The 16775-nt window shown below is 43.5% G+C and overlaps 1 protein-coding gene across 1 annotated transcript in view; it reads left to right on the forward strand.

Annotated features, from left to right (window-relative positions):
* LOC138349888 (putative neural-cadherin 2) overlaps positions 1 to 16775 on the forward strand; it is a 139724-nt gene that overhangs the window by 14024 nt on the left and 108925 nt on the right. Inside the window, exons 4-5 of the mRNA XM_069339609.1 lie at positions 13184 to 13339; positions 14508 to 14684. Coding sequence (XP_069195710.1) covers positions 13184 to 13339; positions 14508 to 14684 — 333 coding nt within the window. The remainder of the gene's footprint in view (positions 1 to 13183; positions 13340 to 14507; positions 14685 to 16775) is intronic.

A 16775-nucleotide genomic window follows, 5' to 3' on the forward strand; every position in this document is an offset into this window, starting at 1 on the left:
TGACCTTAGGGGTCAGTTCTTCTCCCCCCACACTAGACCTTCAGGGTCAGTTCTTCTCCCCCCACACTAGACCTTCAGGGTCAGTTCTTCTCCCTCCACACTTGACCTTCGGGATCAGTTCTTCTCCCCCCACACCTAACCTTCAGGGATAGGTTGTCCCCCACACCTGACCTTCAGGGACAGTTCCTCTCGCACCCACCTGATCCCAGCCTGGTTTTAAGGTCCAAGCGTATCACAAATATTACTCATGTAACTAATTGTGAACTAAATGCTTTTACGGACTTGAATGTAGTTATCAGTTCATGTGAGTGGGAGGTAGAGCACCTGTACACCTCCATGCTTTGTGGCACACCAGAGAAGGCTTGAAGTCCCAGCTGGGGGTCAACTTGTGCCCAACTGGCTGGCATCCTTCTGTACTGAGGATGCTCACATGGCGTTTGATAATACCATGGGATTCTACTTTGAGGTTCAGAAACCCGAATCCACCAAAGTATGATATATATATAACTGAAAAAATCACACCCCAGAAGTGACTCGAACCCATACTGCCAGGAGCAACGTAACTGCTATGTACAGGACGCCTTAATCCGCTTGACCATCACGACCGGACAAAAGGAAGCAATAGCCGAAGCTATATGAACCACTTCCCCGCCGGCACTCGGATGGTAATCTTGGGCATAGCATTTTATCAAATCACCTCATTCTTTGGGGCACACGTGAGGAACACAAATGCGAACAAGCCTGAATGGTCCCCAGGACTGTATGCAACTGAAAACTCACACCCCAGAAGTGACTCGAACCCATACTGTCAGGAGCAACGTAACTGCTATGTACAGGATGCCTTAATCTGCTTGACCATCACGACCGGACAAAAGGAAGTGATAGCCGAAGCTATTTGAACCACTTCCTCGCCGGCACTCGGATGGTAATCTTGGGCATAGCATTTTATCAAATCACCTCATTCTTTGGGGTTCTTTGGGGCTTACAGTCCCCAAGTGGGCATTTAAAGGCATAGACGATGTTGGTCTCCTTCAAAGCGTTCTGGTTGGTGTCTGGGGAGTTTTTCATGAGTAGATTGGCTGTTTTTTTGGTTCTATAATAAATTATCATTTGTATTTTCTGATTTTTGTCTGAAAGGATGACGTTCCTATCAACAATATCTTTCAGGACCCTTTCCTCCGTTATATGAGCCGTCGAAAAGAAGTTCCTGTAAAATAGTCTAATTGGGGGTACAAGTGTTGTGTTGGTTGACTCTTCAGAAGTTGCATGGCGTTTTACCTTTCTTTTATGATGTCTTCAACGAAACCGTTAGAGAAGCCGTTCATGACTAAGACTTCCCTTACTCTACAGAGTTCTTCATCGTCTTCTTTCCATCCTGAGACGTTTCCATCCTGAACAAGATGGAAATGTCCATATTTTTCCTGACTGGGCAGTCATTATCGGCATTGAGGCACATTCCTATGTTTGTTTCTTTGGAGTAGACTACAGTATGGAAGCCTCCGCTCCTTTCCGTGAATATTACATCCAGAAAGGGCAGCTTCATCGAGGGCGTTCATCGAAAAGAAAGGGAGTTCATCGAAACTGTGAACACCAAGAAATACGGACTCCACCTGCCAAAAGTTGATGGGGAATACAAAGCTGGATATGCCTATGGAAATGTCAAGACCCACAAGCCTGGAAACCCACTTCGGCCAATCATCAGCTAGATACCCACACCCACATACAGACTGGCTAAGTGACTCAATGGGTTGTTGACTCCTTACGTACCCTGTGCTTTCAGCTTGAAGTCTCCCAAGGAATTTGTCGACTTACTGCGCGGAGCACGGGCCACGGGGATAAGAGCCTCTTTGGATGTGGAATCCCTTTTTACCAACGTGCCTGTGGACGATACAATCGGGATGATAGCAGACAGAGTGTATCGTGACGCGGCTTGCACTCCTCTTGACATGCCAGAAAGCATACTCTGGAAACTACTCCAAGCCTGTACTAAAGAAGAACCCTTCGTGAGCCCAGATGGGTACATGTATAAGCAAGTAGATGGGTTCTATGGGTTCTTCCCTAGGTGTCCTGTTTGCGAACTTCTACATGGGCACCATCGAGCAGAGGTTCTTAGTTGACATGGACTTGAAACCAACCATATACTGCAGGAATGTTGACTACATTTTTACACAGGTACCTTATGCCAGATGTCTGCAGCAGCTGAAGGAGGCATTTGAGCAGAATTTTGTGTTGAGTTTGACGTACAACGGGAGAACAACGGGAAGCTGCTCTTTCAGGATGTAACAGTCACGGGAAGAAGCGGAAGCTTCCATACTGCAGTTTACACCAAAGAAACAAACATAGGAATGTGCCTCAATGCCAATAGTGACTGCCCAGACAGGTGCAAGAGGAGTGTTGTCAACGCTTACGTCGACCGTGCTCTAAGCCACAGCTCAGGATGGAAAGAAGTCGATGAAGAACTCTGTAGGGTAAGGCAAGTCCTAGTCAACAACGGCTTCTCAGACGGTTTCGTCGAAGACATCATAAAAAGAAAGGTAAAACGCCATTCAACTTCTGAAGAGTCAACCAACACAACACTTGTACCCCCAATTAGACTATTTTACAAGAACTTCTTTTCGACGGCTCATAAAACGGAGGAAAGGGTCCAGAAAGAGATTGTTGATAGGAACGTCATCCCTACAGACAAAAATCAGAAAATACAATTGATAATTTATTATAAAACCAATAAACGGCCAATCTACTCATGAAAAACTCCCCAGTTACCAAGCAGAATGCTTTGAAGGAGACCAAAGTCGTCTATGCCTTTTAATACCCACTTGGGGACTGTAAGCCCCAAAGAACTCAGTATATAGGCAAAACAACAACAACGTCTCTTTCTAGGCGACTAACAATGCATAAGCAACAGGGAGCCATCAAGGAACACATAATCTCTTCTCACAACCAGACCATTACCAGATAAATTTTAACAAACAACACAGAAATCATCGATAGGTACGGTGATAGCAGGCGGCTTGATATCGGCGAGGCACTACACATCAAAAGGTCAACACCAGCAATCAACAGCCAATTAATGCACAACTATATTCTACCTACTTCAAGACTCCGAACCAATATGGAAACAGCAAGAGGAGGTATGGGCCAATAGGCCTTCTGCAGTTACTTCCATTCATATGTTCACTTATCCAATTTATACCTATTGTTTCGTGTTCTGTCTTGTGTTTGTCACTTCACCAAAAACGTTTGTACCATATCACCTCATCCAATAGAGTATAAGTACGAACAATTTGTGTGTAAATTATGTTTTTGAAAATGTAATACGAATTACGAAACGCGTTCAGGCATCAGACAATTGAAAAATGAATTTCGGAGAATTGTTTTTTTTATTACAACCGACAATGAAGAAAAACATAAGAAATATTGAGAAGATTCGTGTTAAAATTATTAATCTTACTTTTTCGGTCATATTCAACAACATATGTTTACAAGAAAGACTGCTACCAAAATATACTAATATATATATACTAATATATTTATATATATATATATATATATATATATATATATATATATATATATATATATATATATATATATATATATATATATATATATATATATATATATATATATATATATATATATATATTATAGCCGGAAATATATGTCTGAATATATATTCCAAGCTATGTAGCAATGCCCAATAAGTAAATGTTATTTATATCGATAATTTCACCACATACCCGGAAATTGCGCAAGCGCATGTTTATTTTGGTGTGTGTGTGTATTTTCTATTTGTGCCTGCAGGTTCAGGGTGTTAGCTCTTGGACCCCGAATTTCTAACTGTCGGTTGACTAATGTAAAGATTCCAGACCTATTTTCCTCTTATCATCGAATACATGAATTTCTCTCATACTCACACACACATTCCCAGGATGTTGTGCTTAGCAGCTCTCAAAACAGTGATTTCAGAGCGCTGTCCTCCCTTTCTGCTAGTGCGTGAGTGCGCGCGCGCGTGTGTGTACTCACCTATTTGTATTCACGTATTTGTGCTTGCATCATCGAGCATTGACTCGTGGATCCCGCTTTTCGAGCCATTGGTTGTTTACAGCAGACTCCTGTCCCATTTCCCTACCATACCTAGTTTTAAATTATGAATAGAGCTTGCTTCCACAACCTGTTCCTTAGGTGCATTCCATTTTTCCACCACTCTCACGCTAAGAGAATACTTTCTAACATCTCTGTGACTCATCTGATTTTCCTGCTTTCACCCATGTCCCCTCGTTCTGTTACTATTATGTGTGAAATTTTTTTCTATTTCCACTTTGTCAATTCCCCTGAGTATTTTAAACGTTCCTATCATATCCCCTCTCTCTCTTCTTTTTTCTAGTGTCTTAGGTTAAGTTCCTTCAGGCGCTCTTCATATCCCATCCCTCGTAACTCTGGAACAAGCCTCGTCGCAAACTCCTGAACCTTTTTCAGTTTCCTAATGTGTTTCTTCAGGTGGGGACTTCATGATGGCGCGGCATACTCTAAGACGGGTCTCACGTAGACAGTGTAAAGCGCCCTAAAAGCCTCCTCACTTTGGTTTCTGAATGAAGTTCTAACTTTCGCCAATATAAAGTACGCTGCTGTCGTTATTCTATTTATATGTGCCTCAGGAGTTAGACTAGGTGTTACATCCACTCCCAGGTCTCTTTCTCGAATCGTTGCAGGTAGGCAGATCCCCTTCATTGTGTACTGTCCCTTCGGTCGCCTCTCACCTGATCCCATATCCATAACTTTACATTTACTCGTATTGAACTCCAGTCACCATTTCTTTGACCATCTCTGCAACCTGTCCGGGTCCTCTTGGAGGATCCTACAATCCTCATCTGTCACAACTCTTCTCATTAATTTTCCTTCATCTGCGAACATTGACGTGTAGGATTCCACTCCTGTAAACACATTATTTACGTAAATTAGAAATATGATTGGTCCCAGCACCTATCCTTGAGGTACTCCACTCGTTACTGTTCGCCAGTCCGACTTCTCGCCCCTTACTCTCTGGCTCCTTCCTGTTAGGTAGCTCCTTACCCATGCTAGGGTCTTTCCGCTTACTCCTGCCTGCCTCTCAAGTTTGTATAGCAGTTTCATGTGTGTTAGTGTATCAAATGCCTTTTGGCAGTCTAGAAATATGCAGTCTGCCCAGTCTTCTCTGTCCTGCCTTATCCTTGTTATTTTATCATAGAATTCCAAAAAGTTTGTTAGGTATGATTTCCCTGTCCAGAACCCATGTTGGTGTTTGTTTACAAACCTATTGTTCTCCAGGTGTGCAACAAGTCTTAGCCTAAATATTCTTTCAAGTATTTTGCAGAGGATGCTTGTCAGTGATACCGGTCTGTAGTTAAGTGCCTCCTCCCTATCTTCTTTCTTGAAAATCGGTACGACATTTGCCCTTTTCCAGCAACTGGGCAATTCTCCCGTCATAAGTGACTCATTAAAGACGTGTGTGTGTGTGTGTGTGTGTTTACTAGTTGTGTTTTTACGGGGGTTGAGCTTTGCTCTTTCGGCCCGCCTCTCAACTGTCAATCAACTGTTTACTAACTACTTTTTTTTTTTTTTTTTTTTTTTTTTTTTTTCACACCACACACACACACCCCAGGAAGCAGCCCGTGACAGCTGACTAACTCCCAGGTACCTATTTACTGCTAGGTAACAGGGGCATTCAGGGTGAAAGAAACTTTGCCCATTTGTTTCTGCCTCGTGCGGGAATCGAACCCGCGCCACAGAATTACGAATCCTGCGCGCTATCCACCAGGCTACGAGGCCCCCCAAGGTGTGTGTGTGTGTGTGTGTATTCACCTAGTTGTATTCACCTAGTTTGCGGGGGTTGAGCTTTGCTCTTTCGGCCCGCCTCTCAACTGTCAATGAACTGGTTACTAACTAGTTTTTTTCCCCACACCACACACACACACACACACACACACACACACACACACACACACACACACACACACACACACACACACACACACACACACCAGGAAGCAGCCCGTGACAGCTGACTAACTCCCAGGTACCTATTTACTGCTAGGTAACAGAGGCATTCATGGTGAAAGAAACTTTGCCCCAGTTTATAATACTGGGATACACCTGATATACAGTTTCTAAAGATACACCAGTTTCTGCCTGGTGCGGGAATCGAACCCGAGCCACAGAATTACGAGTCCTGCGCGCTATGCACCAGGCTACCAGGTCCCCTGTGTGTGTGTGTGTGTGTGTGTTTGCTCACCTAGTTGTACTCATCTATTTGTGCTTGCTGGAGTTGAGCTCTTGCTATTTGGTTCCGCCTCTCAACTGTCGATCAACTGATGTACAGGTTCCTGAGCCTATTGGGTTCTATCATATTTACACTTGAAACAGTGTATGGAGTCTGCTTCCACCACATATCATAATGCATTCCATTTGTCAACTACTCTGACACTAAAAAAGTTCTTTCTAATATCTCAGCAGCTCATTTAGGCACTCAATTTCCACCTGTGTCCCGTAGTGAGTGTGCCCCTTATGTTAAATTGTGTCTTTATCTACCCAATTAATTTCTTTGAGAATCTTGTATGTGATCATGTCCCCCTAACTCTTCTGTCTTCCAGCGACGTGAGGCTTAATTCCGGCAGTCTCTCCGCGTAGCTCATACCCCCTCAGTTCGGGTATTAGACTGGTACTAGGCAAACCTCTGAACCTTTTCCAGTTTAGTCTTATGCTTGACTATATATGGACTCCATAGTGGAGCTACATACTCTTGGATTGGTCTGACACATGAGGTATACAAAGTTGTGGACGATTCCTTAAACAAGTTTCTAAAGGCTATTCATATGTTGGATAACCTGGCATATGCCGCTGATGTTTTCCTCTTGATATGGGCGTCAGGGGACAGGTCTGGCGTGATATCAACCCCCAAGTCTTTCTCTCTGACTCCTGAAAAATTTCATCTCCCAGATGATACCTTGTATCTGGCCTCCTGCTCCCTACACCTATCTTCATTACATTACATTTGCTTGGGTTAAACTCTAAAAACAGTTTGTTCGAACATTCCTTCAGTTTGTCCAGGTCTTTTTGAAGGCTCAAGCAATCCTCCTCTGTCTTAATCCTTCTCATAATTTTGGTATCGTCGGCAAACATTGAGAGAAATGAGTCTATACCCTCCAGGAGATCATTTACGTATATCAGAAACAGGATAGTTCCGAGTACAGAGCCCTGTGGGACTCCACTGGTGATTTCACGGCAGTCTGAGGTCTCACCCCTCACTGTAACTCTCTTCTTTCTATTGCTTAGGTACTCCCTTATCCACTGGAGCACTTTAGCTGTTACTCCAGCCTGTCTCTCCAGCTTATGTACCTCTTATGGGTACTGTGCCAAAGGCTTTCCGACTGTCCAAAAAAATGCAGTCCGCCCATCCTTCTTTTTCTTCCTTGATCTTGCTGTCACCTGGTCGTAGAATTCTATTAAGCCAGTAAGGCAAGATCTACCCCTCTCTTAACCCATGTTGGCGATTTGTCACGAAGTAACCTTGCATGATATACAAATTAAGGGCATTGGCCTGTAGTTCAGCGCCTCTTGTCTGTCACCCTTTTTTGTATATTGGGATTACATTAGCCGTCTTCCATATTTCTGGTAGGTTTCCCGTCTCCAGTGACCTATTATACACTATAGAGAGTGGCAAGCAAAGTTCCTCTGCACACTCTTAATACTGATTGTGAGATTCCGTCTGGACCAACACCCTTTCTCACATCCAGATCCAACAGGTATCACTTGACCTTATATCTTGTAATTTCGAACCCTTCCAAGGCCCCCTGGTTTATTGTCACCTCTCCTGGCGCAGTGACCTCCTGGAACCTCTTGTTGAGTTCTTCACACACCTCTTTGTCATCTTCTGTATACTTGTCCTCAACCGTTCTTAGTTTCATCACCTATTCTTTCACTGTTGTTTTCCTTCTGATGTGACTGTCGAGTAGTTTTGCTTCTGTCCTGGCTTTGTTTGCCATATCATTTTCATATTTTTTCTCTGCATCTCTTCTCACACTAACATGCTCATTCCTGGTTCTCTGGTATCTCTCTCTTCTGTCTGGTGTTGTGTTATTTCGGAAGTTCCTCCACGCCCTTTTCTTCAGTTCCTTTGCTTCCATACATGCCCTATTAAACCATGGATTCTTCTTTTGCTTCTCGGATTTTTCCTTTTGGGCCGGGATAAACCTGTTTACTGCCTCCTGAAACTTTTGGGTGACATAATCCATCATGTCTTGTACAGACTTATCTCTGAGGTCTGTGTCCCATAGTATATCCCATAGGAAACTTCTCCTCGCCTCATAATTCCCCTTTCGGTAAGCCAGCCTTTTGTTTCCAAGTTCTATTTTTGGGGAGATAAATCCTAGCTCTACCAAGTACTCAAAGATCAATATACTGTGATCACTCATTCCCAAGTGGGCTTCTAACTTAACTTCCCTTATATCCCACTCATTTGGGGTAAATATCAGATCAAGCATGGCTGGTTCACCTTCCCCTGTGTGTGTGTGTGTGTGTGTGTGTGTGTGTGTGTGTGTGTGTGTGTGTGTGTGTGTGTGTGTGTGTGTGTGTGTGTGTGTGTGTGTATTCACCTAGTTGTGCTTGCGGGGGTTGAGCTCTGCTCTTTCGGCCCGCCTCTCAACTGTTTCTACTACTATTTTTTTCTTTCTTTTCACACCACACACACACACACTAGGAAGCAGCCCGTGACAGCTGACTAACTCCCATGCACCTATTTACTGCTAGGTAACAGGGGCATAGGGTGAAAGAAGTGTGCAGCGTGCTGTCCACTCGGCCACCGGCTCCCCGTGTGTGTGTGTGTGTGTGTACTCACATAGTTGTACTCACCTAGTTGTGTCTGCAGGATCGAGCATTGACTCTTGGATCCCGTCTTTCGAGCATCGGTTGTTTACAGCAATGACTCCTGTCCCATTTCCCTATCATACCTGGTTTTAAAATTATGAATAGTATTTGCTTCCACAACCTATTCCTGAAGTGCATTCCATTTTCCCACTACTCTCACGCTAAAAGAAAACTTCCTAACATCTCTGTGACTCATCTGAGTTTCAAGCTTCCATCCATGTCCCCTCGTTCTGTTACTATTCCGTGTGAACATTTCGTCTATGTCCACTCTGTCAATCCCTCTGAGTATCTTATACGTTCCTATCATGTCCCCCCCCTCTCCCTTCTTCTTTCTAGTGTCGTAAGGCACAGTTCCCTCAGGCGCTCCTCATACCCCATCCCTCGTAGCTCTGGGACGAGTCTCGTTGCAAACCTCTGAACCTTTTCCAGTTTCATTATATGCTTCTTCAGATGGGGACTCCATGATGAGGCGGCATACTCTAAGACTGGCCTTACGTAGGCAGTGTAAAGCGCCCTAAATGCCTCCTTACTTAGGTTTCTGAATGATTTTCTAACTTTTGCCAGTGTAGAGTACGCTGCTGTCGTTATCCTATTTATATGTGCCTCAGGAGATAGATTAGGTGTTACGTCTACCCCCAGGTCTCTTTCACGCATTGTTACAGGTAGGCTGTTCCCCTTCATTGTGTACTGTCCCTTTGGTCTCCTATCTCCTAGTCCCATTTCCATAACTTTACATTTGCTCGTGTTGAATTCCAGTAGCCATTTCTCTGACCATCTCTGCAACCTGTTCAGGTCCTCTTGGAGGATCCTGCAATCCTCATCTGTCACAACTATTTTCATCAACTTTGCGTCATCCGCAAAGTGTGTGTGTGTGTGTGTGTGTGTGTGTGTGTGTGTGTGTGTGTGTGTGTGTGTGTGTGTGTGTATTCACCTAGTTGTGCTTGCGGGGGTTGAGCTCTGCTCTTTCGGCCCGCCTCTCAACTGTTTCTACTACTATTTTTTTCTTTCTTTTCACACCACACACACACACACCCTAGGAAGCAGCCCGTGACAGCTGACTAACTCCCAGGCACCTATGCCTGGTACACACACACACCTATATGTGTGTGTGTGTGTGTGTGTGTGCGTGTGTGTGTGTGTGTGTGTGCGTGCGTGTGTGTGTGTGTGTGTGTGTGTGTGTGTGTGTGTGTGTGTGTGTGTGTGTGTGTGTGTGTGTGTGTGTGTGTGTGTGTGTATTCACCTAGTTGTGTTTGCGGGAATTGAGCTTTGCTCTTTCGGCCCGCCTCCCAACTGTCAATCAACTGTTTACTAACTACTTTTTTTTTTCTCTCTCTCTCTCCACACCCCGTCCCCTGCAGAAATCAGCCCTTGACAACTGACTAACTCCCAGGTACCTATTTACTGCTAGGTAACAGGGGGCATTCAGGGTGAAAAAAACTTTGCCTATTTGTTTCTGCCTGGTGCGGGAATCGAACCCGCGCCACAGAATTACGAGTCCTGCGCGCTATCCACTAGGCTACCAGGTTGTGTGTGTGTTTGTGTGTTTGTGTGTGTGTGTGTGTGTGTGTGTGTGTGTGTGTGTGTGTGTGTGTGTGTGTGTGTGTGTGTCTGTGTGTGTGTGTAATTACCTAAGTGTTACCTAAGTGTAGTTACAGGATGAGAGCTTTGCTCGTGGTGTCCCGTCTTCCCAGCACTCATTGTCATATAGCGCTTTGAAACTACTGACGGTCTTGGCCTCCACCACCTTCTCACCTAACTTGTTCCAACCGTCTACCACTCTGTTTGTGAAAGTGAATTTTCTTATATTTCTTCGGCCTCTGTGTTTAGCTAGTTTAAATTTATGACCTCTTGTTCTTAAAGTTCCAGGTCTCAGGAAATCTTCCCTATCGATTTTATCAATTCCTGTTACTATTTTGTATGTAGTGATCATGTCACCTCTTTTTTCTTCTGTCTTCAAGTTTTGGCATATTTAATGCCTCTAACCTCTCCTCGTAGCTCTTGCCCTTCAGTTCTGGGAGCCACTTAGTAGCATGTCTTTGCACCTTTTCCAGTTTGTTGATGTACTTCTTAAGATATGGGCACCACACAACCGCTGCATATTCTAGCTTTGGCCTAACAAAAGTCGTGAACAATTTATTTAGTATATCGCCATCCATGTATTTAAAAGCAATTCTGAAGTTAGAAAGCGTGGCATAGGCTCCTCGCACGATATTCTTTATGTGGTACTCAGGTGATAGTTTTCTATCTAGAACCACCCCTAGATCTCTTCCTTTATCAGAATTCTTTAAAGATTTCTCACATCTCTCTGGTATTTTTCTCACATCTCTCTGGTATCATATAGGTTGTGTGAGGTCTATGTTCTCCTATTCCACACTCCATAACATGGCATTTATTAACATTAAATTCCATTTGCCAAGTGGTGCTCCATATACTTATTTTGTCCAGGTCACCTTGAAGGGCATGACAATCATCTAAGTTTCTTATCCTTCCTATTATCTAAGCATCATCAGCAAACATGTTCATATAATTCTGTATACCAACTGGTAGATCATTTATGTAGACAATAAACATCACTGGTGCAAGAACTGAACCCTGTAGTACTCCACTTGTGACATTTCTCCAGTCTGATACATTGCCTCTGATCACTGCCCTCATTTTTCTATCAGTCAGAAAATTTTTCATCCATGTTAGAAGCTTACCTGTCACCCCTCCAATATTTTCCAGTTTCCAGAACAACCTCCTATGTGGAACTCTGTCGAAAGCCTTTTTTAGGTCCAGATACATGCAGTCAACCAACCATCTTTTTCCTGTAATATCTCTGTTGCTCGATCACAGAAACTGAGTAAATTCGATACACAGGATCTTCCAGATCGAAAACCATACTGTCTGTCTGATATCATATCATTTCTCTCCACATGTTCTACCCATTTAGTTTTAATTATTTTTTCCAATATTTTGACAATTACACTTGTCAATGATACCGGTCTATAATTAAGGGGGTCTTCCCTGCTTCCACTTTTGTAGATTGGAACTATGTTAGCCTTTTTCCACACATCAGCTACAACTCCTGTAAACAGGGATGCCTGAAAAATCAGTTGAAGTGGAATGCTGAGCTCAGGTGCACATTCTCTCAGCACCCATGGTGAAACTCCATCTGGACCAACTGCTTTGTTCTTATTTAGCTCCTTGAGCATTTTTTCCACTTCGTCTCTATACACCTCTATGTGCTCTATGTTGTTCTCTGGAATTCTTATTGTATCTGGTTCCCTGAAGATTTCATTTTATACAAACACACTTTGGAACTTTTCGTTTAATTTTTCACACATTTCCTTTTCATTTTCCGTGAATCTATATCCCATTTTCAACCTCTGAATATTATCCTTTACCTGCAATTTGTTGTTTAAGAATCTATAGAATAGACCTGGTTCTGTTTTACATTTGTCTGCAATCCCTTTTTCAAAATTTCTTTCTGCCTCTTTCCTCACTGCCGTGTAGTTGTTTCTCGCATCTTTGTATCGCTGGTATGTTTGGGGGTTCGGCCTCTTCCTGTATTGATTCCATTTTTGTGTGTTTTGGTCTCTGGCTTTCTCGCAATTTCTGTTGAACCAATCCTGTTTCCTAGTTCTGCATCTCTGTTTTGGTATAAATTTTTGTGTGCCTTTATCATATATTTCACAAAACTTGACATACATCTCATTCACTTCCTTGCCTAGCAACCAATCTTTCCAATTATACTCACTAAAAAAAATTCTAAGGTTACCATAATGTCCTCTCCTAAAGTCAGGTTTTTCAATTGCATCAACCTTCATATTTTCTTCCAGATTATCACGCATTGCATACTTTATTCCCAAAAAGACATGGTCACTTTTACCCAAGGGAGGAAGGTACTGAATGTCAAATACTTCTTCCTCCTTCCTGGTAAATATCAAATCTAGCATGGAGGGAACCTCACCTTCCCTCATCCTCGTAGCTTGTTTAACATGTTGATACAAGAATGTTTCCAGGATGAGGTCTACAAATTTACAGGTCCAAAAATCTTCTGTTTTAGCTTCATATGCTTCCCAGTCTATGGATTTCAAGTTGAAGTCGCCTACTATCAACAGTCGTGAATTATCGTTATCCGCTCTCGCTATGATCTCTCTCATTATTGTTATTAGACCTTCTCGTTTACTATCTAGCTCCTCCTTTGACCATGTGTGTGTGTGTGTGTGTGTGTGTGTACCTTCAGAAAAATAACTATCATTATGACATTAATGGAACATTCGATGCTTGCCTCCTGCAGGTGGTGCCAGGAAGTGGGCGAGGCTGGCAGCTGTTCCGGGTGGAGGGTCGCCGCCGGGGGAGCCCAGGTGGCGACCTGCGCTCCGTCGCGCCCCTCGACTACGAGAACCCCAGCCACAGACGAGGCTTCCGCTTCAGAGTCCAAGTGACAGACATGGTATGTCTACCCGCCCACCCCCTTGCCTATTGCAGCGTTGGTGAGGCATATTATTGACTCGGGCCGCAGATAAAGCGTGCTGAAATAACATGTTTGTATTCAACTGTGCCATATATATCTCTCTCTCATTATCCTGGAACGAGGACCCGGGCTGGAAGGGTGTCTTTCATCAAGCAGGCTGTTACCTCTATCCTCGTGCCTTGTGCCCGCATACTGCGTTATTTACATCGCTAAATAGCACAAACGTAATGATGTTTTTTGAAAGCTCGCAGACACAATTAACGATCAAAGAAATCTTGTTAAAAAACGAAATAATTAATTTCTCATTCAATTTTGTCTTATGATAGAGGGACTTATTAGATTACGGGGAGGAAATTTATTTATATAATTATTTATTAAATTTTTTATTGATGATCATTTTGTTTATCGTAGCATTTAATATGTACTGATAAGCAGATATCGGTACTGTACTAAATATCAGCTTGTACATATTGTACTGTATATCAGCTTGTACATACTGTACTGTATATCAGCTTGTACATAATGTACTGTATATCAGCTTGTACATACTGTACTGTATACCAGCTTGTACATACTGTACTGTATGTCAGCTTGTACATACTGTACTGTATATCAGCTTGTACATAATGTACTGTATATCAGCTTGTACATACTATACTGTATATCAGCTTGTACATACTGTACTGTATATCAGCTTGTACATACTGTACTGTATATCAGCTTGTACATACTGTACTGTATATCAGCTTGTACATACTGTACTGTATATCAGCTTGAACATACTGTACTGTATATCAGCTTGTACATACTATACTGTATATCAGCTTGTACGTACTGTACTGTATATAAACTTGTACGTACTGTACTGTATACTGTATTGTATAACAGCTTGTTCAATGACCGTTCTGCTTTCTCAGTCGATTCAAGTCTTCTGTGCCTGTATGTTGCATGTGACAAGTGATGGCAGTCTCGGCTCTCTGTAAACATTACCTGCCTCCACCACACACACACAAAAAAAAACCTGCTCATGTATCCGTCTCCATCACACACTTGCCATAAGAATATATATCACTGGAACTCTGCATATCTCCGCCCTTGCAACTAGTCAGCAAAGAAGAGTCTTCGCTTCTAACATGTTTTACATCAGGGGAACGACGGCTGGGAAGACAAGTATCACGTTGACAGTACCTGGGTGAACCTGCGACTGGTGGACGACAACGACAACACCCCCACCTTCAGCAGCGACCAGGCCCACCTCACCCTGCCGGAGGACACGCCCCCGGGCACCCTCCTCGCCACCTTCGTCGCCCGGGACAGAGATGGGGTGAGTGATGCCCAGACACCAGGTGTTTCTGCTGTTGATCATAGCTTCCCCCGTTTTCCGTTTGAATAGATCTGTTTCCCAGATTCATTCATTTTTCTTTACTTTCGTCATATTATTATTATATATTACTACTATTATTATTATTATTATTATTATTATTATTATTATTATTATTATTATTATTAATATTTATTACTAGCTGTACCCGGCCATGTGCGTTACTGAGGCTCAGCAATGAGCATGAGCCTCAGCAACCTTCCCTTGTCCCCCGTCCTTCTCACTATTCCCCTTTCCCCTGTCCCCTCGTCCCCCCAACCATTCCCCCCCCCCGTTACTCTCGTCCTCTCATCCATCCTCCACTCCCCGTTCCCTCGTCCTCCCTACCATCCCTCACTCCCCTGTCGCCTAATCCTCCCCACCATTCCCCCCGTCCTCTCGTCCTTCCCACCATCCCCCACTCCCCTGTCCCCTCGTCCTTTCCACCATCCCCCACTCCCCTGTCCCCTCGTCCTTCCCACCATCCCCCACTCCCCTGTCCCCTCGTCCTTCCCACCATCCCCCACTCCCCTGTCCCCTCGTCCTTCCCACCATCCCCCACTCCCCTGTCCCCTCGTCCTTCCCACCATCCTCCACTCCCCTGTCCCCTCGTCCTTCCCACCATCCCCCACTCCCCTGTCCCCTCGTCCTTCCCACCATCCTCCACTCCCCTGTCCCCTCGTCCTTCCCACCATCCCCCCCCCCCTCCCGTACATTCGTCCTCCCCACCATTACCCCCTTCCCCTTCCCCTCGTCCCCACCATCGTCCCCCCCCCCCTCCTGTTCTTGTCCTCCCACAATTCGCCACTCCCTCGTATGATGCATTCCCAAGTGATTTGCTGTTCCCATCAGAAAAATGGAAACATTAAATGATTTGATGTTACCATCACTGAAAAATAAGGAGAACAGTTAAAAAACGAAATGAAAAACAATGAAACAAATAGACTATATTCACAAAATGAACAGTATGATAAACAACACAACTCAATTCCAACGCAATGTCACACAAAAAAATGTTTTTACCTGTCACATGCGTGACATCTATACAGTATGTCTATAAAAACACGCTCGTATGCGAATGAAACTCTTTGTCAAAATTTAAAAGCAATCGATGAAGAACTTTCGGAGATCAGCGATTTTGAACAAACGAACATTTACATTTCTATTTATATAGACTAGCAGAACCCAGCCACGCGTTGCTGTGGCTCAGCAATGCGTGGCTGGGTTCCCCCCCTTCACCCGTCTCCTCGGCCTCCCAACCATTCCCCACTCCACCATCCCGTCATCCTCCCCACCATTCCCCACTCCACCATCCCCTCTTCCTTCCCACCATGCCCCACTCCCCCATCCCCCACTCCACCATCCCCTCTTCCTTCCCACCATGCCCCACTCCCCCATCCCCCACTCCACCATCCCCTCTTCCTTCCCACCATGCCCCACTCCCCCATCCCCTCGTCCCCACCATCCCAGAACATCCCAAACTTCCCCATCCCCTCGTCCTTCCCCCACCATTACCCCCTCCCTTGTCCCCTTCCTAAATGGTCAGATGTTCCAATCAGTAAATTGGGAACATCAAGTGACCTGACGTTCCCATCACTGAAATATAAGAAAAACAGGTAAAAAATTAAATGAAAATATAAGAAAATATAAAATAAACTATACTCACCAAATGAATGGTATGGTAAACAACACAGCTCAATTCCAATGCAATTCACACAAAATAATTAATTAAATCAAAATGAAAATAAATAAAAATCTATGAAAAGTCAACTTATCAACACAATCAGAAACAGTGAAATGGAATTGTAACATATTTAGTATAGCATGTATGTTGAAAAACAGTTAAAAACCCGAAATGAAAAAATACAAAAATAAACTATACTCACAAAATGAACAGTATGGTAAACAACACAGCTCAATTCCAACACAAGGTCACACAAAATAATTAAATTAAAATGAAAATAAATCGAAATCTATGAAAATAAATTTATGAATGCAACAGGAAACATTGAAATAGAATTGTAACATATTTTGTATAGCATGTGTTGCTATTAC

This window comes from Procambarus clarkii, chromosome 42, assembly GCF_040958095.1.
Source record: "Procambarus clarkii isolate CNS0578487 chromosome 42, FALCON_Pclarkii_2.0, whole genome shotgun sequence".
Lineage (NCBI taxonomy): Eukaryota > Metazoa > Arthropoda > Malacostraca > Decapoda > Cambaridae > Procambarus > Procambarus clarkii.